This window comes from Entelurus aequoreus, linkage group LG15, assembly GCF_033978785.1.
Source record: "Entelurus aequoreus isolate RoL-2023_Sb linkage group LG15, RoL_Eaeq_v1.1, whole genome shotgun sequence".
Lineage (NCBI taxonomy): Eukaryota > Metazoa > Chordata > Actinopteri > Syngnathiformes > Syngnathidae > Entelurus > Entelurus aequoreus.
The window spans coordinates 57,079,069-57,106,050 of NC_084745.1; the positions used below are offsets into that span (position 1 = coordinate 57,079,069).

General features: G+C 38.6%; 1 protein-coding gene and 1 long non-coding RNA gene across 4 annotated transcripts in view; both read left to right on the forward strand.

Annotated features, from left to right (window-relative positions):
- znf438 (zinc finger protein 438) overlaps positions 1-24,672 on the forward strand; it is an 89,563-nt gene extending 64,891 nt beyond the window's left edge. Inside the window, exons 3-6 of one of the 3 annotated variants that reach the window (XM_062022138.1) lie at positions 15,406-15,461; positions 15,594-15,708; positions 20,556-22,238; positions 22,315-24,672. In XM_062022138.1, the coding sequence (XP_061878122.1) occupies positions 20,584-22,238; positions 22,315-22,900 (2,241 nt within the window). In that variant the 5' untranslated portion in view covers positions 15,406-15,461; positions 15,594-15,708; positions 20,556-20,583 and the 3' untranslated portion in view covers positions 22,901-24,672. The remainder of the gene's footprint in view (positions 1-15,405; positions 15,462-15,593; positions 15,709-20,555; positions 22,239-22,314) is intronic. The other 2 variants (XM_062022137.1, XM_062022139.1) reach the window with 2 other exon arrangements.
- On the forward strand, positions 16,441-17,047 carry LOC133630523 (uncharacterized). Its single transcript, XR_009821270.1, has 2 exons — positions 16,441-16,634; positions 16,915-17,047. It is a non-coding gene; the product is annotated as an uncharacterized LOC133630523 (long non-coding RNA).
- Positions 24,673-26,982: the final 2,310 nt, after the last annotated feature.

Sequence of the window (26,982 nt, forward strand, 5' to 3'; positions counted from 1 at the left end):
CTATTAACTACTACTTACTTTCTATTAACTACTTCTTACCTTCTAATTACTTCTTATTCTTCTTACCTTTCTTAGCTACTGCTGACCTTATCTTACATTATTTTACCGCTTCTTACTTTCTCTTACCTTCTGTTATCTACTTCTTACCTTCTCTTACCTTTTGGTACACTTCTTACCTTTGCTCAGATTCTTTTACTGCTTCTTACCTTCTCTTACTTTGATTAGTCACATCTAATCTTAAACTTGGATTGGTCACATCTAGTCTTAACCTTTGATTTGTCACATCTAGTCTTAGACTTTGGTTGGTCACAGCTAGTCTTAGCCTTTGATTGGTCACATCTAGTCTTAGACTTTGATTGGTCACTTCTAGTCTTAGACTTTGATTGGTCACATCTAGTCTTAGCCTTTGATTGGTCACATCTAGTCTTAGACTTTGATTGGTCACATCTAGTCTTAGACTTTGATTGGTCACATCTAGTCTTATACTTAGATTGATCAGATTTTGTATTTGATTTAGATTGGTCACATCTAGTCTTAGACTTTGACTGGTCACATCTAGTCTTAGACTTTGATTGGTCACATCTAGTCTTAGCCTTTGATTGGTCACATCTAGTCTTAGCCTTTGATTGGTCACTTCTAGTCTTAGACTTTGATTGGTCACATCTAGTCTTAGACTTTGATTGGTCACATCTAGTCTTAGCCTTTGATTGGTCACATCTAGTCTTAGACTTAGATTGGTCACATCTAGTCTTAGACTTTGATTTGTCACATCTAGTCTTAGCCTTTGATTGGTCACATATAGTCTTAGACTTAGATTGGTCACATCTAGTCTTAGACTTAGATTGGTCACATCTAGTCTTAGCCTTTGATTGGTCACATCTAGTCTTAGACTTAGATTGGTCACATCTAGTCTTAGCCTTTGATTGGTCACATCTAGTCTTAGACTTAGATTGGTCACATCTAGTCTTAACCTTTGATTTGTCACATCTAGTCTTAGACTTTGATTGGTCACATCTAGTCTTAGCCTTTGATTGGTCACTTCTAGTCTTAGACTTTGATTGGTCACATCTAGTCTTAGACTTTGATTGGTCACATCTAGTCTTAGCCTTTGATTGGTCACTTCTAGTCTTAGACTTTGATTGGTCACATCTAGTCTTAGCCTTTGATTGGTCACTTCTAGTCTTAGACTTTGATTGGTCACATCTAGTCTTAGACTTTGATTGGTCACATCTAGTCTTAGACTTTGATTGGTCACATCTAGTCTTATACTTAGATTGATCAGATTTTGTATTTGATTTAGATTGGTCACATCTAGTCTTAGACTTTGACTGGTCACATCTAGTCTTAGACTTTGATTGGTCACATCTAGTCTTAGCCTTTGATTGGTCACATCTAGTCTTAGCCTTTGATTGGTCACTTCTAGTCTTAGACTTTGATTGGTCACATCTAGTCTTAGACTTTGATTGGTCACATTTAGTCTTAGCCTTTGATTGGTCACATCTAGTCTTAGACTTAGATTGGTCACATCTAGTCTTAGACTTTGATTTGTCACATCTAGTCTTAGCCTTTGATTGGTCACATATAGTCTTAGACTTAGATTGGTCACATCTAGTCTTAGACTTAGATTGGTCACATCTAGTCTTAGCCTTTGATTGGTCACATCTAGTCTTAGACTCTGATTGGTCACATCTAGTCTTAGACTTTGATTGGTCACATCTAGTCTTAGCCTTTGATTGGTCACTTCTAGTCTTAGACTTTGATTGGTCACATCTAGTCTTAGCCTTTGATTGGTCACTTCTAGTCTTAGACTTTGATTGGTCACATCTAGTCTTAGACTTTGATTGGTCACATCTAGTCTTAGCCTTTGATTGGTCACATCTAGTCTTAGACTTAGATTGGTCACATCTAGTCTTAGACTTTGGTTGGTCACAGCTAGTCTTAGCCTTTGATTGGTCACATCTAGTCTTAGACTTTGATTGGTCACATCTAGTCTTAGACTTTGATTGGTCACATCTAGTCTTAGCCTTTGATTGGTCACATCTAGTCTTAGACTTAGATTGGTCACATCTAGTCTTAGACTTTGGTTGGTCACAGCTAGTCTTAGCCTTTGATTGGTCACATCTAGTCTTAGACTTTGATTGGTCACTTTTAGTCTTAGACTTTGATTGGTCACATCTAGTCTTAGACTTTGATTGGTCACATCTAGTCTTAGCCTTTGATTGGTCACATCTAGTCTTAGCCTTTGATTGGTCACTTCTAGTCTTAGACTTTGATTGGTCACATCTAGTCTTAGCCTTTGATTGGTCACTTCTAGTCTTAGACTTTGATTGGTCACATCTAGTCTTAGACTTTGATTGGTCACATCTAGTCTTAGCCTTTGATTGGTCACATCTAGTCTTAGACTTAGATTGATCAGATTTTGTATTTGATTTAGATTGGTCACATCTAGTCTTAGACTTTGACTGGTCACATCTAGTCTTAGACTTTGATTGGTCACATCTAGTCTTAGCCTTTGATTGGTCACATCTAGTCTTAGCCTTTGATTGGTCACTTCTAGTCTTAGACTTTGATTGGTCACATCTAGTCTTAGACTTTGATTGGTCACATCTAGTCTTAGCCTTTGATTGGTCACATCTAGTCTTAGACTTAGATTGGTCACATCTAGTCTTAGACTTTGGTTGGTCACAGCTAGTCTTAGCCTTTGATTGGTCACATCTAGTCTTAGACTTTGATTGGTCACTTCTAGTCTTAGACTTTGATTGGTCACATCTAGTCTTAGCCTTTGATTGGTCACATCTAGTCTTAGACTTTGATTGGTCACATCTAGTCTTAGCCTTTGATTGGTCACATCTAGTCTTAGACTTAGATTGGTCACATCTAGTCTTAGACTTAGATTGGTCACATCTAGTCTTAGACTTTGATTGGTCACATCTAGTCTTAGCCTTTGATTGGTCACAGCTAGTCTTAGCCTTTGATTGGTCACATCTAGTCTTAGACTTTGATTGGTCACTTCTAGTCTTAGACTTTGATTGGTCACATCTAGTCTTAGACTTTGATTGGTCACATCTAGTCTTAGCCTTTGATTGGTCACATCTAGTCTTAGCCTTTGATTGGTCACTTCTAGTCTTAGACTTTGATTGGTCACATCTAGTCTTAGCCTTTGATTGGTCACTTCTAGTCTTAGACTTTGATTGGTCACATCTAGTCTTAGACTTTGATTGGTCACATCTAGTCTTAGCCTTTGATTGGTCACATCTAGTCTTAGACTTAGATTGATCAGATTTTGTATTTGATTTAGATTGGTCACATCTAGTCTTAGACTTTGACTGGTCACATCTAGTCTTAGACTTTGATTGGTCACATCTAGTCTTAGCCTTTGATTGGTCACATCTAGTCTTAGCCTTTGATTGGTCACTTCTAGTCTTAGACTTTGATTGGTCACATCTAGTCTTAGACTTTGATTGGTCACATCTAGTCTTAGCCTTTGATTGGTCACATCTAGTCTTAGACTTAGATTGGTCACATCTAGTCTTAGACTTTGGTTGGTCACAGCTAGTCTTAGCCTTTGATTGGTCACATCTTGTCTTAGACTTTGATTGGTCACTTCTAGTCTTAGACTTTGATTGGTCACATCTAGTCTTAGCCTTTGATTGGTCACATCTAGTCTTAGACTTAGATTGGTCACATCTAGTCTTAGCCTTTGATTGGTCACATCTAGTCTTAGACTTAGATTGGTCACATCTAGTCTCAGACTTAGATTGGTCACATCTAGTCTTAGACTTTGATTGGTCACATCTAGTCTTAGCCTTTGATTGGTCACTTCTAGTCTTAGACTTTGATTGGTCACATCTAGTCTTAGACTTTGATTGGTCACATCTAGTCTTAGCCTTTGATTGGTCACAGCTAGTCTTAGACTTAGATTGGTCACATCTAGTCTTAGACTTAGATTGGTCACATCTAGTCTTAGACTTAGATTGGTCACATCTAGTCTTAGACTTTGATTGGTCACATCTAGTCTTAGACTTAGATTGGTCACATCTAGTCTTAGACTTTGATTGGTCACATCTAGTCTTAGACTTAGATTGGTCACATCTAGTCTTAGCCTTTGATTGGTCACATCTAGTCTTATACTTAGATTGATCAGATTTTGTATTTGATTTAGATTGGTCACATCTAGTCTTAGACTTTGATTGGTCACATCTAGTCTTAGACTTTGATTAGTCACATCTAGTCTTAGACTTAGATTGGTCACATCTAGTCTTAGACTTAGATTGGTCACATCTAGTCTTTTAGTCTTTGATTGGTCACATCTAGTCTTATACTTAGATTGATCAGATTTTGTATTTGATTTAGATTGGTCACATCTAGTCTTAGACTTAGATTGGTCACATCTAGTCTTAGACTTTGATTGGTCACATCTAGTCTTAGCCTTTGATTGGTCACATTTAGTCTTAGACTTAGATTGGTCACATCTAGTCTTAGACTTTGATTGGTCACATCTAGTCTTAGACTTAGATTGGTCACATCTAGTCTTAGACTTTGATTGGTCACATCTAGTCTTAGCCTTTGATTGGTCACATCTAGTCTTAGACTTTGATTGGTCACTTCTAGTCTTAGACTTTGATTGGTCACTTCTAGTCTTAGCCTTTGATTGGTCACATCTAGTCTTAGCCTTTGATTGATCAGATTTTGTATTTGATTTAGATTGGTCACATCTAGTCTTTGACGAAGATTGGTCAGATCTTAGACTTTGATCGGTCAGATCTCGTCTTACTCCTAGATCGGTCAGATCTAGTCTTTGACCAAGATTAGTCAGATTTAGTCTTCTTGATCTCGACTTCTTCCCAATGAGTTTGGGGCCACATTACCAGAGAGCTAAGGACTTTGCTATTATTCTTATTTTGTGTATTCAAGAGTTGACTTGTGTCTATTTTGTCCGAGTGATACAAACGGGGACTATGACATTCCTGTGTAAACAACAGGAGTGATTAAGGACCTACAAAGCTGGTCAAAGATCATCTATATGACAGATCCTTAGTGAGGGTTATTTGAAGTGAAGTTGTGGGACTTCCCTGGGTTGCCAGTTGAATAGTCCTGCTTTGTTTTGGTAACACAACACTTTACTGACTTGTGATTGTAGCCTGGAATGAAAACCTTTTATTTGGTAGGTTTGACTTCCTGTCAGGTTACTAGAAGTCAAACTGCTCGAGGTCTCACCTCAGCAACTTTCCTTCTGTCGGAAAAAACCCTCTTAGAATATTACCAGTCTTGGTAAATTTAGCTCCAGCAGGCCACAAGTTTCTGTGTTTTTGTTTTGTTTTGAAGAACATCACCTTACTTGTGGGAGTGGAGCTCCGAAGGTCTAATTCCATCACGGCCTAATTGAGGTTTAATGCTAGAGTCCAGCAGCAGGCCTGTCATTTCCAGAAGAGTGTCGTTCATGTGGTCCCAGCAGCTGTGGAACATCTCACACTTGAGTGTTTCTCCCTCTGCTCTCGCATCTTGCCAGAACCAACACTGAGCTTTGAAGGTGCAGCTTCAAGAAGATCATTACGCAGGAATCCTGGCTAGGATCAAGATGAAGAAACATGGACCCCCTGGGACTAGGACTTGGGGATTCTTACACGCATCACTATTCAAAATGGTTGTCTTGACTTTACAACTCTTATTTTGTTGTGATGTAGTGATTGGAGCACATACTTGTTGTTTGTGATGTAGTGATTGGAGCACATACTTGTTGCTCACACAAAACATTCATGAAGTTTGCTTCTTTGATGAATTTATTATGGCTCTACTGAAAATGTGAGGGTCAAAAGTATACATACAGCAATGTTAATATTTGCTTACATGTCCCTTGGCAAGTTGACCTGCAATAAGGCGCTTTTGGTAGCCATCCACAAGCTTCTGCTTGACCACTTGACCACTAAATTGCTGCAGTTCAGCTAAATGTGTTGGACTTGTTTCTTCAGCATTGTCCACACCTTTAAGTCAGGCCATTCTAAAACCTTCATTCTAGCCTGATTTAGCCATTCCTTGACCACTTTTGAGGTGTGTTTGGGGTCATCGTCCTGTTGGAACACCCAACAAGACCCAACCTCCGGGCTGATGGTTTTGGCTTGTCCTGAACAATTTGGAGCTAATCCTCCTTTTTCATTGTCCCATTTAAAGGCCTACTGAAATGATTTTTTATTTATTTAAACGGGAATAGCAGATCCATTCTATGTGTCATACTTGATCATTTCGCGATATTGCCATATTTTTGCTGAAAGGATTTAGTAGAGAAAATCGACGATAAAGTTCGCAACTTTTGCTCGCTGATAAAAAAAAGCCTTGCCTGTAGCGGAAGTAGCGTGACGTCACAGGAGCTAGTATTCCTCACAATTCCCCGTTGTTTACAATGGAGCGAGAGAGATTCGGACCGAGAAAGTGACGATTACCCCATTAATTTGAGCAAGGATGAAAGATTCGTGGATGAGGAACGTAAGAGTGAAGGACTAGAGTGCAGTGCAGGACGTATCTTTTTTCGCTCTGACCGTAACTTAGGTACAAGCTGGCTCATTGGATTCCACACTTTCTCCTTTTTCTATTGTGGATCACAGATTTGTATTTTAAACCACCTGGGATACTATATCCTCTTGAAAATGAGAGTCCAGAACGCGAACTGGACATTCAGTGCCTTTTATCTCCACGACAATACATCGGCGAAATGCTTTAGCTACGAGCTAACGTGATAGCATCTTGCTTTAACTGCATATAGAAACAAAAGAAATAAACCCCTGACTGGAAGGATAGATAGAAAATCAACAATACTATTAAACCGTGGACATGTAAATACACGGTTAATGCTTTCCAGGCTGGCGAAGCTTAACAATGCTGTGCTAACGACGCCATTGAAGCTAACTTAGCAACCGGACTGCACAGAGCTATGCTAAAAACATTAGCTCTCCACCTACGCCAGCCAGCCCTCATTTGCTCATCAACACCCGTGCTCACCTGCGTTCCAGCGATCGGCAGAAGGACGAAGGACTTCACCCGATGCGTTTGGCGGCCCGCCGACGTAGGAAGTCGAGGTGAAGTCGGCGGCTAGCGCGGCTAGCGCTCCAACAAAGTCCTCCTGGTTGTGTTGCTGTAGTCCGCTGCTAATACACCGATCCCACCTACAACTGTCTTCTTTGCAGCCTTCATTGTTCATTAAACAAATTGCAAAAGATGTCCAGAATACTGTGGAATTATGAAATGAAAACAGAGCTTTTTGTATAGGATTCTACGGGGTACCATAACTTCCGTTACTCTGACTTCGTCACGCGCATACGTCATCATACCGCGATGTTTCAGCCGGATATTTCCCGGGAATTTTAAAATGTCACTTTATAAGTTAACCCGGCCGTATTGGCATGTGTTGCAATGTTAAGATTTCATCATTGATATATAAATCCATGTAATGCTTTAAAAAGGCAAATGGATGGCACAAAAAGCCAAAAGGCTTGTTTCCATTGTAATATTTGATACATTCAATAATAAAAGATACATAACTTGTAACATGTATATAAAAAATGACGTTAAGGTTGAGGGGTGCACACTGTGACCCCTCAATCATCATCAAATCATGAAATCCAAAGATTCCAAAAGTACATTTCACAACAATTTCTTCACGTCCGAGAAGGCTCGGCTTCCCGACACGTCTTCTTCCAAACGGGACGTGTGTTTTGATGGCAGTATTGTGTTGCCATGACTGCAGTAATGTGCAATAAAAGCAGTTTGTGGGGTGAGAATGGCTATTTAATAAGCCGTTAAAGAGGCTGCAGCCACTTTCTGGCTGCGGGGTCTGACATGTTAATGAGAGGAAGATGTGGATGTCGTCACATATTTGTACGTGGCTGGGTGGAATCTACCTCCTTGGCAGAAGGTGTGTGTAGTACTGGAGTAGTACTGGTGTAGTAAGAAGGCTTGTTTCCATTAGGGGCCATGAAATATTCATCACATTTGATACATTCAATAATAAAATATATATAACTTGTAACATGTATATAACAAATTACATTAAGGTTGAGAAGTGCACACTGTTAGACTGTATTTATATTATTCACATGTGAATAATGCTGTATAATAGACTGTATTTATGTTATTCACATGTAAATAATGCTGTATAATAGACTGTATTTATATTATTCACATGTAAATAATGCTGTATAATAGACTGTATTTATATTATTCACATGTGAATAATGCTGTATAATAGACTGTATTTATATTATTCACATGTGAATAATGCTGTATAATAGACTGTATTTATATTATTCACATGTGAATAATGCTGTATAATAGACTGTATTTATGTTATTCACATGTAAATAATGCTGTATAATAGACTGTATTTATATTATTCACATGTAAATAATGCTGTATAATAGACTGTATTTATATTATTCACATGTGAATAATGCTGTATAATAGACTGTATTTATATTATTCACATGTGAATAATGCTGTATAATAGACTGTATTTATATTATTCACATGTGAATAATGCTGTATAATAGACTGTATTTATATTATTCACATGTGAATAATGCTGTATAATAGACTGTATTTATATTATTCACATGTGAATAATGCTGTATAATAGACTGTATTTATGTTATTCACATGTAAATAATGCTGTATAATAGACTGTATTTATATTATTCACATGTAAATAATGCTGTATAATAGACTGTATTTATATTATTCACATGTAAATAATGCTGTATAATAGATTGTGTTTATATTATTCACATGTGAATAATGCTATATAGTAGACTGTATTTATATTATTCACATGTGAATAATGCTGTATAATAGATTGTATTTCTATTATTCACATGTGAATAATGCTGGATAATAGACTGTATTTATATTATTCACATGTGAATAATGCTGTATAATAGACTGTATTTATATTATTCACATGTAAATAATGCTGTATAATAGACTGTATTTATGTTATTCACATGTGAATAATGCTGTATAATAGACTGTATTTATGTTATTCACATGTGAATAATGCTGTATAATAGACTGTATTTATTTTATTCACATGTGAATAATGCTGTATAATAGATTGTATTTATATTATTCACATGTGAATAATGCTGGATAATAGACTGTATGTATGTTATTCACATGTGAATAATGCTGTATAATAGACTGTATTTATATTATTCACATGTGAATAATGCTGTATAAGAGACTGTATTTATATTATTCACATGTGAATAATGCTGTATAATAGACTGTATTTATGTTATTCACATGTGAATAATGCTGTATAATAGACTGTATTTATATTATTCACATGTGAATAATGCTGTATAATGGACTGTATTTATATTATTGACATGTGAATAATGCTGTATAATAGACTGTATTTATGTTATTCACATATGAATAATTCTGTATAATAGACTGTATTTATTTTATTCACATGTGAATAATGCCGGATAATAGACTGTATGTATGTTATTCACATGTGAATAATGCTGTATAATAGATTGTATATATATATTATTCGCATGTGAATAATGCTGTATAATAGACTGTATTTATGTTATTCGCATGTGAATAATGCTGTATAATAGACTGTATTTATGTTATTCACATGTGAATAATGCTGTATAATAGATTGTATTTATATTATTTACATGTGAATAATGCTGTATAATAGATTGTATTTATATTATTCACATGTGAATAATGCTGTATAATAGACTGTATTTATGTTATTCACATGCGAATAATGCTGTATAATAAACTGTATTTATATTATTCACATGTGAATAATGATGTATAATAGACTGTATTTATATTATTCACATGTAAATAATGCTGTATAATAGACTGTATTTATATTATTCACATGTGAATAATGATGTATAATAGACTGTAAAAAATACCCAAGTGTTTATTGTCTATTGTGAGCGAACTGTGGTGCTGAATATCCCCCAGGGATCAATAAAGTACTTTCCATTCTATTCTACTGTAGTACAAGTGTAGACTCCACTTGCCAGAGTCTGCTCATGAAGTCTGTCAGAGTGAACGTTAGTTAGACAGCAATCTATATCAATACTAAATGCCTTTTCATAAAACTTACCCAAAAAAAATACTCTGTCTTTCGTGGGAAGAAAGCGGAAGTATGGAAGAACTCGCTCTGTGGTAGCGCAGGAAGTGGTCAGTGATCAGTGGGAGGGACACGCTAACAGCCAATCAGGTGACAGCATCAAGTTGGGTTGTCTGGCGGCTGAGCCAGGGACAGGAGCAGACCCAACGAAGCAACCAACGGAGCCAACTCCGTCCTAGGCTGCCCACTAGTTTGGTTTTATTTGGTATAATATTTACAATTATACTTTTATCAAACAGGTTAGAAAATAATCTTCTGGTTGCAGGGAGGTGGCCTGAAAACCTCTTTAAAAAAATTGATTCTTAGAGAAAAAAACTAAGAAATATAGATAAAAAGATATTTTTTTTAATCCATTTTGGCAAACTAGGAATTGATTTAGAATCAAGATGAATAAGAATCACAATTCAGATGTGAATCCATTTTTTGTGCACCCCTATTAGGGTGTGAGTCTTTGGGTCCTTAACGATTCAATCTGATTCCTGGGGTGATGATTCCATTCAGAATCCATTCTCCATTCAAGCCAATCGTATTATTTGGCATAAAACAGCTTGCAGGTTAGAAAAGCGCCTAAAAATTTAATTTTTGAAATTGATTTGTATAAAAATAAAATTACAACAAAAACGTTTTTTTTTTTTAATAATTTTTTGAAAATTACGAAAAATGTTTGAATCACGATTGAAAATAATTGTGATTTGGATGTGAATCAATTTTTTGTGTACCCCTATTAGGGGTGTGAGTCTTTGGGTACTTAATGATTCGATCTGATTCCTGGGGTGATGATTCTATTCAGAATCCATTCTACATTCAAGCCAATCGTATTATTTGGCATAAAACAAGTTACAGGTTAGAAAAGATCCTAAAAATGTATTTTTAAAAATTGATTCGTATAAAAATAAAATGAGAAATTACAACAACAAATTTTTTTTTAATCAATTTTTGAAAGTTCAGAATTGTTTTTGAATTGGGATGAAAAAGAATCGTGATTTGTATGTGAATTAATTTTTTGTGAAACCCTATTAGGATGTGAATCTTTGGCTACCTAACGATTCCATTCCATTCAGAATTGATTCTCCGTTCAAGCCAATCGTATAAAGTATTATTTGGCATAAAACAGGTTATGTGCTAGAAAAGCTTCTAAAAATGTATTTTTAGAAATTGATTCGTATAAAAATAAAATTAGGAATTACAACAAAAAAACATTTTTTATACATTTTTGAAAATTCCAAAAAAATGTATAATTGGGATGAAAAAGAATCGTGATTTGGATGTAAATCCATTTTTTGTGCACCCCTATTAGGATGTGAATCTTTGGGCATCTAATGATTCAATCTGATTCCTGGGGTGATGATAATAATACAAATAATAATAATAGATTTTATTTGTAAAAAATTAAGCAAACAACATCAAAGTGCTACAGCGTATTAAAAAAATAAAAAGGTAATACAAATAAAAACTAGAACAGCCTAATAGCTAGAACTAGCAGGCATATATCTAAAAAAAAAAAAAGGCTTTTTTAAAAAGAAGGGTTTTTAAGCCTTTTTTAAAAGCATCCACAGTCTGTGGTACCCTCAGGTGGTCAGGGAGAGGGTTCCACAGACTGGGAGCAGTGGAGCAGAAAGCCCGGTCTCCCATAGTGCGGAGCTTTGTCTTCGGATGTTGGAGGAGGTTAGCCTGTCTGGAGTGGAGGTGATGATTCCATTCCGAGTGGATTCTACATTCAAGCCAATCGTATTATTTGGCATAAAACAGCTTGCAGGTTAGAAAAGTGCCTAAAAATTTAATTTTTGAAATTGATTTGTATAAAAATAAAATTACAACAAAAACGTTTTGTTTTTTTATAATTTTTTGAAAATTACGAAAAATGTTTGAATCACGATTGAAAAGAATTGTGATTTTTGTGCACCCCTATTAGGGGTATGAGTCTTTGGGTACTTAACGATTCGATCTGATTATAATAATACAAATAATAATAATAGATTCTATTTGTAAAAAGTACTTTACATTGAGCAATCAACATCAAAGTGCTACAGCGTATTAAAAAAATAAAAAGGTAATACAAATAAAAACTAGAACAGCCTAATAGCTAGAACTAGCAGGCATATATCTAAAAAACTTTTTTTCTTCACTTTTTTAAAAAGAAGGGTTTTTAAGCCTTTTTTAAAAGCATCCACAGTCTGTGGTACCCTCAGGTGGTCAGGGAGAGCGTTCCACAGACTGGGAGCGGTGGAGCAGAAAGCCCGGTCTCCCATAGTGCGGAGCTTTGTCTTCGGATGTTGGAGGAGGTTAGCCTGTCTGGAGTGGAGGTGATGATTCCATTCCGAGTGGATTCTACATTCAAGCCAATCGTATTATTTGGCATAAAACAGCTTGCAGGTTAGAAAAGATCCTGAAAACCTATTTTTTAAATTGATTTGTATAAAAATTGGAATTTTAAAACAAACGTTTTTAATACATTTTAGAAAATAGTGAATAACGATGAATGTGTAATTAGTGTGCACCTGACAAGAAGAAGGTGTGTGTGGAGTGTCCTGTTTTCCCTTTTGGAAGTCAGCCGACGCGGCAAAACACAAACCGTCTTCAATAATTGACCTGACAAGTCCGGCCATGACTCCATGAATATGCCACAAAAAGGCATTTCTTCTCGGCGTGTGCCGACGTGAGCGTGTGAACGCCGCTGCTTTCTGATGGAAACAAAGGAGGTGTCACCTCACGTTAGCCCCAACCCCCCCCACCCCCACCCCACCCTTCACCCACCCACCCCACCACCCCCGCGGGTTCCGCTGAGTCGTCGCCGCCGCCGCTTTGCTCCTGACTTGCTCTAACAAGCTTGTTGGAGGAGCATCAAGTGTGTTCAATGAATAATTCACTCATTTATTTCATATGACTGAGTGTGTGTGTGTGTGTGTGTGTGTGTGTGTGTGTGTGTGTGTGTGTGTGTGTGTGTGTGTGTGTGTGTGTGTGTGTGTGTGTGTGTGTGTGTGTGTGTGTGTGTGTGTGTGTGTGTGTGTGTGTGTGTGTGTGTGTGAATGCTCTCATGCAAGCGAGAGATGTTTCACCTCTTTTCATGGATTTATCGTTGAACAATTTCACGACCAAACACACTCTTGGTTTGTAGCCCTGAGGGGGCGTGGCTTTGACCATCTTCCACGCAAACACACACCATTAATAATAATCATTAAATATTGTGATACATAATATTAATGAATAATAGGTGTATAAATGACACAATATGTTACTGCAGACTATTTAGGAGTCTTTGTTTGTTTACTTCCTACTAAAAGGTGTGCTCACCTGAGCCCACATAGAACACAGGACAGGTGATATCACCTCATTAGAGCGAGATCCATAATCAAAGTTATTTGTTAATGTTATGTGATATCATTCTTCTTCACCGTATTGGTCTGCCTGATATTTGTGCGGATGAAGGAAGATGACCTTTTCTTCCATAAAACACCAAAACTGATGAAAGTTCTGTGTGACATGTTCTTTAGGATGCCATTTTCCTGCCATGTGGATGTGAAAGTAAATATGTGGTGTGTTTGCAGGGCAGTAAGTAAATATGTGGTGTGTTTGCAGGGCAGTAAGTAAATATGTGGTGTGTTTGCAGGGCAGTAAGTAAATATGTGGTGTGTTTGCAGGGCAGTAAGTAAATATGTGGTGTGTTTGCAGGGCAGTAAGTAAATATGTGGTGTTTTTGCAGGGCAGTAAGTAAATATGTGGTGTGTTTGCAGGGCAGTAAGTAAATATGTGTTGTGTTTGCAGGGCAATAAGTAAATATGTGGTGTTTTTGCAGGGCAGTAAGTAAATATATAGTGTGTTTGCAGGGCAGTAAGTAAATATGTGGTGTGTTTGCAGGGCAGTAAGTAAATATGTGGTGTGTTTGCAGGGCAGTAAGTAAATATGTGGTGTGTTTGCAGGGCAGTAAGTAAATATGTGGTGTGTTTGCAGGGCAGTAAGTAAATATGTGGTGTGTTTGCAGGGCAGTAAGTAAATATGTGTTGTGTTTGCAGGGCAATAAGTAAATATGTGGTGTTTTTGCAGGGCAGTAAGTAAATATATAGTGTGTTTGCAGGGCAGTAAGTAAATATGTGGTGTGTTTGCAGGGCAGTAAGTAAATATATGGTGTGTTTGCAGGGCAGTAAGTAAATATGTGGTGTGTTTGCAGGTCAGTAAGTAAATATGTGGTGTGTTTGCAGCTCAGTAAGTAAATATGTGGTGTTTTTGCAGGGCAGTAAGTAAATATGTGGTGTGTTTGCAGGGCAGTAAGTAAATATACGGTGTGTTTGCAGGGCAGTAAGTAAATATGTGGTGTGTTTGCAGGTCAGTAAGTAAACATATGGTGTGTTTGCAGGGCAGTATGTAAATATGTGGTGTGTTTGCAGGGCTGTAGGTAAATATGTGGTGTGTTTGCAGGGCAGTAAGTAAATATGTGGTGTGTTTGCAGGGCAGTAAGTAAATATGTGGTGTGTTTGCAGGGCAGTAAGTAAATATGTGGTGTTTTTGCAGGGCAGTAAGTGAATATATGGTGTGTTTGCAGGGCAGTAAGTAAATATGTGGTGTGTAAAAATGTGGTGTGTTTGCAGGGCAGTAAGTAAATATGTGGTGTGTTTGCAGCTCAGTAATTAAATATGTGGTGTGTTTGCAGGGCAGTAAGTAAATATGTGGTGTTTTTGCAGGGCAGTAAGTAAATATGTGGTGTGTTTGCAGGGCAGTAAGTAAATATATGGTGTGTTTGCAGGGCAGTAAGTAAATATGTGGTGTGTTTGCAGGGCTGTAGGTAAATATGTGGTGTGTTTGCAGGGCAGTAAGTAAATATGTGGTGTGTTTGCAGGGCAGTAAGTAAATATGTGGTGTGTTTGCAGGGCAGTAAGTAAATATGTGGTGTTTTTGCAGGGCAGTAAGTGAATATATGGTGTGTTTGCAGGGCAGTAAGTAAATATGTGGTGTGTAAAAATGTGGTGTGTTTGCAGGGCAGTAAGTAAATATGTGGTGTGTTTGCAGCTCAGTAATTAAATATGTGGTGTGTTTGCAGGGCAGTAAGTAAATATGTGGTGTTTTTGCAGGGCAGTAAGTAAATATGTGGTGTGTTTGCAGGGCAGTAAGTAAATATATGGTGTGTTTGCAGGGCAGTAAGTAAATATGTGGTGTGTTTGCAGGGCAGTAAGTAAATATGTGGTGTTTTTGCAGGGCAGTAAGTAAATATGTGGTGTGTTTGCAGGGCAGTAAGTAAATATGTGTTGTGTTTGCAGGGCAGAGTGCAGATGTTGTGCAGCATCAACATGAATGAGGATGACATCATCCCCAGGTAAAGTTGTGTCAATAATTCCCAACATTGATTATTATTAATTGGTGATGTCAGTTTGCAATCAAAAGTTGTTGTGAGAATCAACTTAACAACTTTTCAATCGCACTCTTCCAATGTGTCACGGCCAAGTAGAACATGAACTGTAGACACCCTCCAGCTGGAAATCTGGTTTACTTTGGTCTCCTTTTTGACGGACTCGGACCTTCTCGACGTGTCCATGTCCGCGTGTCAGTTACCATAGCGACAGGTGAAGGCCCCCCCCCCCCCCCCCGTGATGGAGGTCACAAAGCACAACAAAATACATCACAGCTTGTGTTTTCTCCATTTCCCAGGAGAGAAAAAAATCCCTCAGCTGGCGCTGACCTGGTTATAAAAATAGCTCATTTATCCACACATCACGCATTTTTTTCAATTTCCTGCCATCCTTCCTCCTCTCCTCTCTCCTCCTTCCTCCTTCCTTCCTTCTGTTTGCTGGGGGTTTAGCGGCAGATTAAAAGCTTAGGCAAGACTTTGCAACAAGAAGGTTTCTCCTGCACCCAGTCAGTGTCCATCCAGTGCGGATCTGCATCTGGATTGTCTTTTAATGGCCAACATTCAACTCATCAATTTGTCGAGTATTCTTCTGCTGCATCTTTTCACCCCCCAGCCTCGTTAGCGCTAACGAACTCATTAGTTGTGCTGGCACCTGCTTTGATCTGACTTACACTCTCAGGTGTCTTTAATGTGTTGTGTTGTGTCGTGTTGTGTTGTGTCACGTCACTCACTTGTCACAAAGTACCTTAGTTTCAACTTCTGCCATTTGGGCCCCCAAAGTAAAGTTGTTGTCGTTTGGAGTGGAGGAAAGTTTTGGGTTGGGAGCTTTTTTTTTTTTTTTTTCCCTTTTAATACGTATAAAATTCAGTAACAAATAAGGTTGAGTTACAAATAAGGTTCTGTATTTTTTTTTTAAAAAGGTTCATTTACAAAAATGTTTCTTTACAAATAAAATTCAGTCAGAAAAATGTTCAGTTTCAAAAAACAGTTTAGTTACAAAAAAAGATTCAGTCACAAATAAGGTTCAGTTACAAAAATATTCTGGTACAAAAAGGTTCAGTTACAAAAAAATGGTTAAGTTACAAAAAAGTTTCAGTTACAAAAAAGTTTCAGTTACAAAAGCGGCTTAATTACAAAAAGGTTCAGCTACAAAAAATGGTTTAGTTACAAATAAGGTTCTGTATTTTTTTTTTAAAAAGGTTCATTTACAAAAATGTTTCTTCACAAATAAAATTCAGTCAGAAAAATGTTGAGTTACAAAAAACAGTTTAGTTACAAAAAAAGGTTCAGTTACAAAAAAGATTCAGTCACAAATAAGGTTCAGTTACAAAAATATTCTGGTACAAAAAGGTTCAGTTACAAAAAAATGGTTAAGTTACAAAAAAAGTTTCAGTTACAAAAGCGGCTTGATTACAAAAAGGTTCAGCTACAAAAACGGTTCAGTTCCAAAAAAGGCTCAGTCACAAATAAGGTTGTTACAAGAATATTCAGTTACAAAAATGTTCAGTTACAAAAAATGGTTTAGTTACAAATAAGGTTCTGTATTTTTTTTTTTTTAAAGGTTCATTTACAAAAATGTTTCTTTACAAATAAAATTCAGTCAGAAAAATGTTCAGTTACAAAAAACAGTTTAGTTACAAAAAAATGTTCAGTTACAAAAAAGATTCAGTCACAAATAAGGTTCAGTTACAAAAGTATTCTGGTACAAAAAGGTTCAGTTACAAAAAAATGGTTAAGTTACAAAAAAGTTTCAGTTACAAAAGCGGCTTAATTACAAAAATGTTCAGCTACAAAAACGGTTCAGTTCCAAAAAAGGTTCATTCACAAATAAGGTTGTTACAAGAATATTTAGTTACAAAAATATTCAGTTACAAAAAATGGTTTAGTTACAAAGTAGATTCTGCTACAAATAAGGTTCAGTTACAAATACAGTTCATTTACAACAAAGGTTGTGCTACAAATAAAGTTCAGTCAGAAATAAGGTTCAGTTACAAAAAACAGTTCTGTTACAAGTAAGGTTCAGTTACAAAAATGTTCAGTTACAAAAAAGTTCAGTTACAAAAAACAGTTCTGTTACAAGTAAGGTTCAGTTACAAAAATGTTCAGTTACAAAAAAGTTCAGTTACAAAAAACAGTTCTGTTACAAGTAAGGTTCAGTTACAAAAATGTTCAGTTACAAAAAAGTTTAGTTACAAAAAACAGTTCTGTTACAAGTAAGGTTCAGTTACAAAAAAGTTTAGTTACAAAAAACAGGTCTTTTAAAATAAGGTTGAGTTACAAATAAGGTTCAGTCACAAAAAAGATCCTGTTAGGAATAGGACACACACACACATTGGCGTGTTTACTCTGTAAGAAGTCACGTACTTGATGATATTTAATAGTCAGCATCAATAATCAGGAGCACACATGAGAACACATTTGGAACTTCTCAAGAGAAATTGTCCATCTTGTTTTTATTCCAACTTGAAGCTGACTCAGCTTGTTTAAGTCTCGTCTGCCATCTTCTTTTCAACTCTGCTCCAGCATGTCAGACACACTTTTATGTGCTCACTACATGCACACACACACACACACACACACACACACACACACTTACACGTACACACACACACACGCACACACACACACACACACTTACACGTACACACGCACACGCACACACACACACACACTCACACACACACACACACAAACACACACTTACACGTACACACACACGCACACACTTACACGTACACACACACACACACACTTACACGTACACACACACACACTTACACACACACATGCACACACGCACACTTACACCTACACACACATACACACACACACACACGCACACTTACACACACACACACTTACACGTACACACACACACATACACACACACACACACACACACACTTACACGTACACACACACACTTACACGTACACACACATACACACACACACACACGCACACACACACACACGCACACTTACACACACACACACTTACACGTACACACACACACATACACACACACACACACACACACACTTACACGTACACACACACACTTACACCTACACACACATACACACACACACACACGCACACTTACACACACACACACTTACACGTACACACACACACATACACACACACACACACACACACACTTACACGTACACACACACACTTACACGTACACACGCACACACATGCACACGTACACACACACATGCACAGACACACACACTTACACGTACACACACACACTTACACGTACACACACACATTTACACATACACACACACACACACACACGTGCGTACCCTCCTGGTGACCTCTGACCTCCTGCACACATCAACATGCTTCCTCACCTTTTGACCTCAGCTGATCATCTGCCTCCTCTTTCTCTCTCTGCTCTGCATTCTTTATAAAAACTCTTCCTGTGGCTCATTGTCTTGTTGCAGGACTTCACACTCCTTTACTTGCACAAAGGTCTGCGTTGGAGAACATAGGCCAGACTTAGAACAAGTTGGAGAACATAGGACATACTTAGAACAAGTTGGAGTACATAAGCAAGTCTTAGAACAAGTTTGAGAACATAAACAAGTCTTAGAACAAGTTTAACAACATAAACAAGTCTTAGAACAAGTTTAAGAACATAAACAAGTCTTAGAACAAGTTTCAGAACATAAACAAGTCTTACAACAAGTTTGAGAACATAAGCAAGTCTTAGAACAAGTTTGAGAACATAATCAAGTCTTAGAACAAGTTTAAGAACATAAACAAGTCTTAGAACAAGTTTGAGAACATAAACAAGTCTTAGAACAAGTTTGAGAACATAAACAAGTCTTAGAACAAGTTTGAGAACATAAGCAAGTCTTAGAACAAGTTTGAGAACAAAAGCAAGTCTTAGAACAAGTTTGAGAACATAAACAAGTCTTAGAACAAGTTTGAGAACATAAGCAAGTCTTAGAACAAGTTTGAGAACATAAACAAGTCTTAGAACAAGTTTGAGAACAAAAGCAAGTCTTAGAACAAGTTTGAGAACATAATCAAGTCTTAGAACAAGTTTAAGAACATAAACAAGTCTTAGAACAAGTTTGAGAACATAAACAAGTCTTAGAACAAGTTTGAGAACATAAACAAGTCTTAGAACAAGTTTGAGAACATAAGCAAGTCTTAGAACAAGTTTGAGAACAAAAGCAAGTCTTAGAACAAGTTTGAGAACATAAGCAAGTCTTAGAACAAGTTTGAGAACATAAGCAAGTCTTAGAACAAGTTTGAGAACATAAACAAGTCTTAGAACAAGTTTGAGAACAAAAGCAAGTCTTAGAACAAGTTTAAGAACATAAACAAGTCTTAGAACAAGTTTGAGAACAAAAGCAAGTCTTAGAACAAGTTTAAGAACATAAACAAGTCTTAGAACAAGTTTGAGAACATAAACAAGTCTTAGAACAAGTTTCAGAACATAAGCAAGTCTTAGAACAAGTTTGAGAACATAAACAAGTCTTAGAACAAGTTTAAGAACATAAACAAGTCTTAGAACAAGTTTGGGAACATAAACAAGTCTTAGAACAAGTTTAAGAACATAAACAAGTCTTAGAACAAGTTTGAGAACATAAACAAGTCTGTATCTTGTAGACTCTCTGAAGACGAGTACAGTCTGTATCTTGTAGACTCTCTGAAGACGAGTACAGTCTGTATCTTGTGGACTCTCTGAAGACGAGTACAGTCTGTATCTTGTAGACTCTCTGAAGACGAGTAGAGTCTGTATCTTGTAGACTCTCTGAAGACGAGTACAGTCTGTATCTTGTAGACTCTCTGAAGACGAGTACAGTCTGTATCTTGTAGACTCTCTGAAGACGAGTACAGTCTGTATCTTGTGGACTCTCTGAAGACTAGTACAGTCTGTATCTTGTAGACTCTCTGAAGACGAGTACAGTCTGTATCTTGTAGACTCTCTGAAGACGAGTACAGTCTGTATCTTGTAGACTCTCTGAAGACGAGTACAGTCTGTATCTTTTAGCCTAACTCATGCTGCTCTCGTGTCTTTGTATCTTTCAGCTGCTAGCCAGCAAATCCAGCCCTTCAAATGAAGAGCCTTCAGTTCCGTAGCATCGCCCCCAAGGCCTCAGTCGTTGTGCCTTCCCCGACGGCCTCTGCCGTCCTCTCCTGCCAGCCTCCCCCTGCCCTCCCTGAAGCTACCGGAGGCTCTGGCCCTCAATCCATCGTGGTGCCTGCCCAAAACTATGCACTGATGCGAATAGCTGGTCAGGATGGCACCTTCTCTCTGGTGGCGCTGCCCCCTTCTGTCTCCTCTCAGACACCACAGCAACCTCAACACAGCCAGTCGGTTCAGAAGAATCTCAAGCTGCCCATTCCCAGATACAAGCCAGCGAGGAGAGCTGGCACCACAGATAAGGTGAGACCACCGCCCATAGCTGCAAGGGGGGACACTGCCTCAAGGGTTGCTGAGGCATCGCCTGCGAGTGGAACGTCATCGTTGTTGAAGACAAAGAAACGGGAGTGCAAGGTGACTCCAAAGGAGGAAGTCTCGGAGAAGGTCCTTGTCCTTGACCACGCCCGCTCTGACTTATCCGTCACTGCGGTGCTACCGGACAATGCCGTCCTGTACTCGGGGTCGCAGTTGGAGCCAGAGAACGCTGAGCATCCTGCCACATCAATTATTCCAAGTCCACGCCCGACGACAACTGCACTCAAAGTGTCTCCAGGAAAGTCCCAGGACCAAAGTGGCTCAATGATGCGAATGTGTCAGTCGAAGGCTCCTGCAGCTCAGCCTCCAAAAAGCATTGCCGTTCTATCTCCAGCCATCTTCAGCAAAGCCTTGCAAATCATCCCGTCTCCTCCTAAAGGTAAACTGCCCATCCTGCCTTACTCCAAAGCAAAGACCACTCTCATTCCAGCGGCCAAGCTCAACCTCTCCCAAGACAAGGATTTATTAAACCAGGCTGGTCCGAGGAGCCCCAAAGATCCAATATCTGAGGCCTCATCTCCGCAAGCTCAAACTAAGAGCTCACTTGTGTTGGGAACGTTCCAGAAGCTGCCGGGAAAGAAGAGAGGACGCAAGAGAAAGACCGCGGAAGACTTGGCATATGAGGCCCGGAAGAAGAGGTCTTTGTCCTTCTTCCGTAGGAGGGTACCTGAAAAACCACCACTCGTTGTTTCAAGTTCCAAGCAAGAATTTGAGATTTCAAAGAAGTACCGCACCATCCGACCCAAACCAGTGTTGCTGATGGAGACCATGCCCCAGCTAGTTAGCTTACCCGCTAGTTCCTTGGACGGTCAAGAAGTTGAGCTGGTACAAACTCCCAAAGCGACCAAGGACTTGGATTGTCCTCCCCAACAACACCCGGTCACCCTGCAGCTGAAAGGAGCCTACCATCCCAGAGTCCTTGTGGCCGGTCGCACGCTTCATCGTTGTTCCACCTGCAGCTGCTGCTTCCAGTTCAAGCACCACCTGCAGACCCACATGAACACTCACTCCAGCACCCGGCCGTACGTCTGCCCCGTGTGCCGCAAGGCGTACGCCCATTCGGGCAGCCTGAGCACACACATGAAGCTCCAGCATTCTGAGGCCCGACCGCGCCGGTCTCTGTGCTGCGAGTTCTGCGAAAAGTCCTTTGGCTACGTGGGCGTGTACTTCAGTCATCTGCGCGAGGTGCACAAGGTCTTGCTCACGGTGGAGCCGTCTATCAGACATCACGAGGACGACGTGGCCGCGGAGGGGTGAGACCATTGTTGCTCGGGTTCTTTCCGTCTGTCCGCGTGAACGACCTCATCACCGCTTCTCTCGCCCAAGCAGGGACAACTCGGAGACGTCGGACGAGGGCCGCGAAGAACCGGTGGAGCTGCAGATCAAATGCGGCCGCTGCCAGGTGGTCACCCCCACTTTTGCTGACATGAAGATGCACCTCTTGTATGTCCACGGCGAGGAGGTCCTGATCCGACTTCAAGAGGGGCAACCCGCGCCGGGCGGCCTGGAGCCGGAGAAGGAGCTGGTCAAACGCGCCGCGCACTACTGGCGGCAGCTCAACGAGAAGAAGTGCAACCTGGTCAAATGCGGCAGCTGCGACGAGGAGTTCTTCTCCTTGGCCAAACTGAAGAGGCACATCGTGTTCCAGCACCGCGGGACCGCAGGCGACGACGACGGCGGCGTCAAAGGCTTCCGGATGCTGGCGGGAGCTTCCGCCTTCAACTGCGTGCTGTGCAGCCAGGTGTTGGACTGCAAGGACCAGGTTCTGGAGCACTGGAGGCGGCACCATCACTGCGAGCAGCCTGGCCTGCTGTGGGCCGCCCTCAGCTCCTTCTGCGGCCTGGAGGACGAGGACGCCTACGAGGATCTGGACTCGGGTTTGAGTCCGCACGAACCTTCTCCGTCCTCGCTATGAACTGAACTCATTTCTGGCTTTTTCCGTCACCACAAAGTGAAAAATCACTTTTAGTGAAGTCTGAAAATATAAATTAGTTCCAGAGTTTTTTTCTCTTCATTTGGTTGTTTTTAATTTAAGGCTTATTTAAATATCGTTCAATAATTTAAATTCACGAGTCAAACGGTCTCACGTCGTTATTATTGTGGATGGGATCTACTTTTGACCTTTAATCCACTTGATTATATTCATCATTGATTTGATCGAGCCTTTCCACAGACTGCAAGGATCAAACCACAGAAATCTGAATTATTTTGAAAGAAATTCAGTGCGCAATTTTGAATTTATTTAGGATTTTATGTCAAATGGATAGAAATATATATTTACTGTACATACACTAATATTGGCTTGAAGGTCTCTGGAATTAGTCTGCAAAAAGAATATTTGAAAAAGTTGGCATTCATGCCCAGGATGACGACTGTAACTTGACATCTTACCAATACTCTCGTGTCCTAAATGTACACAAACCTTCTTTTCATATTTGGCCCAACTAAAAGTCAAATGTCAAAATATCCCCTGTTACAGTATGTAAACAAAATTACAATTATTTAATTAAATATAATTAAATCATTTAAATTAATTATTTGATTGAATAAAACATTTTAATTTAATAATTTAATTGACTAACTGAATCAAATTTTCAAATCAAATTATGAAATGAAATATTTTTGTCAATCTGACTTTAAAACATTGAATTAAATAAAACAATATTTGTAAAATATTAAATAATTGAATCATAAAATCTAATTGAATAATTAATTTTAATATTTGGGTAGAATAATACAATGGAACGATTGAATCACAAACTTAAAATCAAATATTGTAATTGAATTAAATATTTGAATCAATATTTGACTCAAATATTTTATTTAAATCAAATATTTTCCTCAAATAGTTTGATTTAACAATCAAATAAATTGTATCATTGAATCAAACATTTTAGTCAAATATTTGAATCAATAATTGACTCAAATATTTTCCCCAAATAGTTAAATTGAACAATCAAATAAATTGTATAATTGAATCAAACATTTTAGTCAAATAATTGAATTCATTATTTGAATCAAATGATTTGATTGAATATTTAAATAACATCATTGAATCAAACATTTAAACCAAATACTGGAGTCAAATAATTGAATAGAATATTAAAGTCAAATGATGGAAATAAATCATTGAATGAAAGAGTAGATATGAAGAGGTGACCATGTATAAAAGTGCTACTGTACAATAAATATTCAAAGGTATGATTGTTGTCGTATTATTCAGGAAACACTGGAAAGAAAGAAAAGGGAAAGTTGAGGAAAAAAAACTAAACTCCAAAAATAGAATGAATGAAGTCAATATTCCATTTTTTTACACAGAAAACTAAAGTGAGGATTTTAGTGGTTTTTTTTTAATTTTGGGCCAAAATCAAAATGTTGATGAAGTTGAAATGTTTGCTTCTTGTGTTCTTGTCAAATGTTGTTTGCTGCTTATGTTGTCTTTGCAGACTGCAAGTAGAATTCACCTGCTTATGTTGTCTTTGCAGACTGCAAGTAGAATTCACCTGCTTATGTTGTCTTTGCAGACTGCAAGTAGAATTCACCTGCTTATGTTGTCTTTGCAGACTGCAAGTAGAATTCACCTGCTTATGTTGTCTTTCCAGACGAGGCCTGAGAAGAACAGGAAGTGTGCGATGCCTTAAAAAGAAGAAAACTCCCTTTGTGTCTCAAATGGAACACTTGCATAAGTACACTGGAACACTTGCTTCAGTACACTTGCACAAGTACACTTGCACAAGTACACTGACACACTTGCTTCAGTACACTTACACAAGTACACTTGCACAAGTACACTGGAACACTTGCACAAGTACACTTGCATAAGTACACTGGAACACTTGCTTCAGTACACTTGCACAAGTACACTTGCACAAGTACACTGACACACTTGCTTCAGTACACTTACACAAGTACACTTGCACAAGTACACTGGAACACTTGCTTCAGTACACTTGCTTCAGTACACTTGCACAAGTACACTTGCACAAGTACACTGGAACACTTGCACAAGTACACTTGCACAAGTACACTGGAACACTTGATTCAGTACACTTGCACAAGTACACTGGAACACTTGCACAAGTACACTTGTACAAGTACACTGGAACACTTGCACAAGTACACTTGCACAAGTACACTGGAACACTTGCACAAGTACACTTGCACAAGTACACTGGAACACTTGCACAAGTACACTGAACACTTGCACAAGTACACTTGCACACTTGATTCAGTACACTTGTACAAGTACACTGGAACACTTGCACAAGTACACTTGCACAAGTACACTGGAACACTTGATTCAGTACACTTGCACAAGTACACTGGAACACTTGCTTCAGTACACTTGTACAAGTACACTGGAACACTTGATTCAGTACACTTGATTCAGCACACTTGCACAAGTACCCTGGAACACTTGATTCAGTACACTTGCACAAGTACACTGGAACACTTGCATAAGTACACTGGAACACTTGCACAAGTACACTTGCACAAGTACACTGGAACACTTGCACAAATACACTGGAACACTTGCTTCAGTACACTTGTACAAGTACACTGGAACACTTGCACAAGTACACTTGCACAAGTACACTGGAACACTTGCTTCAGTACACTTGCACAAGTACACTAGTGAGGTGCTGAGTGTGTGAATACGCTCACTTGAAGTAAGAATCCTGCGATGTATTTACTCCTCTCCTTTTAATGGTGAATTACAACCACTCCACTTAGCCCCTCCCCTTCCGTGCACTGTCAGGAGCCTGCGCAGCATTCTGACAACACCCGGGTCCTGACAGTGCACTGCATTGGATTTTTTTTTTTCCAACTAGATTTTACGGAGACAAAATGTGTGGGTTTTTTTTACACAGAATTACTAGGAATTGAAAAACTGTACCACTTTTATTTTTACTTCAAAATTTTTGGTGACTGAGCTTCCGGTTTTTACCGTGAATTTTCCAATCATCGTTCTAAGTACACTCATCTACAGTTTTGAAATCTGTGGATTCAGTTGCCAGAATTTTACTGTTAAATTGACCAGTTTTTACAGATAAATACTGTAAATTGAAAAAAGGCTATACCCGTTATTTTCACAATTCTGATGACCGAGCTGCCTCATTTTTACCTCGAGTTGAGGGTAGTTTTGGCAGTGTCTTACCGTCATTGCAAAAACAGTACCAGTGTTTTTTTACGGTAAAATTCTGGCTTTTTTCTCTCCCGTAAAATCTACAATAGTTGTTTTTACAGTTTATTATTATTGTCACGGTCAAATTCTAATGACAGCCGACCTTTTTTCCCTGTAAAATCCACGCTCGTCATTTCTTACAGTGCATTACTGTCACTTTCACACAACCTCTTTCAATTTTGCTATAAATTCCGGGTGACTGAGGTGCCGTTTTTTTTTGTAGTAAAAATCTGCGCTGGTTTTAAATGACAAGAACGCTACCACTTTTATTTTTACTGTCAAATTTGGGCCACGGAGCTTCCGGTTTTTTACCGTGAAATCTCAGATGGTGGCTGTAAGTACAGCATGCGAGTACTTACAGTACAGCATGCAGGTGCTGACAGTACAGCATGTAAGTACTGACAGTACAGCATGCAGGTGCTGACAGTACAGCATGCAAGTACTGACAGTACAGCATGCAAGTACTGACAGTACAGTATGCAGGTGCTGAAAGTACAGCATGTAAGTACTGACAGTACAGCATGCAGGTGCTGACAGTACAGCATGCAAGTACTGACAGTACAGCATGCAAGTACTGACAGTACAGTATGCAGGTGCTGAAAGTACAGCATGTAAGTACTGACAGTACAGCATGCAGGTGCTGACAGTACAGCATGCAAGTACTGACAGTACAGCATGCAAGTACTGACAGTACAGCATGCAAGTACTGACAGTACAGTATGCAAGTACAAGTGCTGACAGTACAGCATGCAAGTACTTACAGTACTGCACTGTAAAAAAAAACAAAAAACTGTCGATTTAAATGCCAGAAT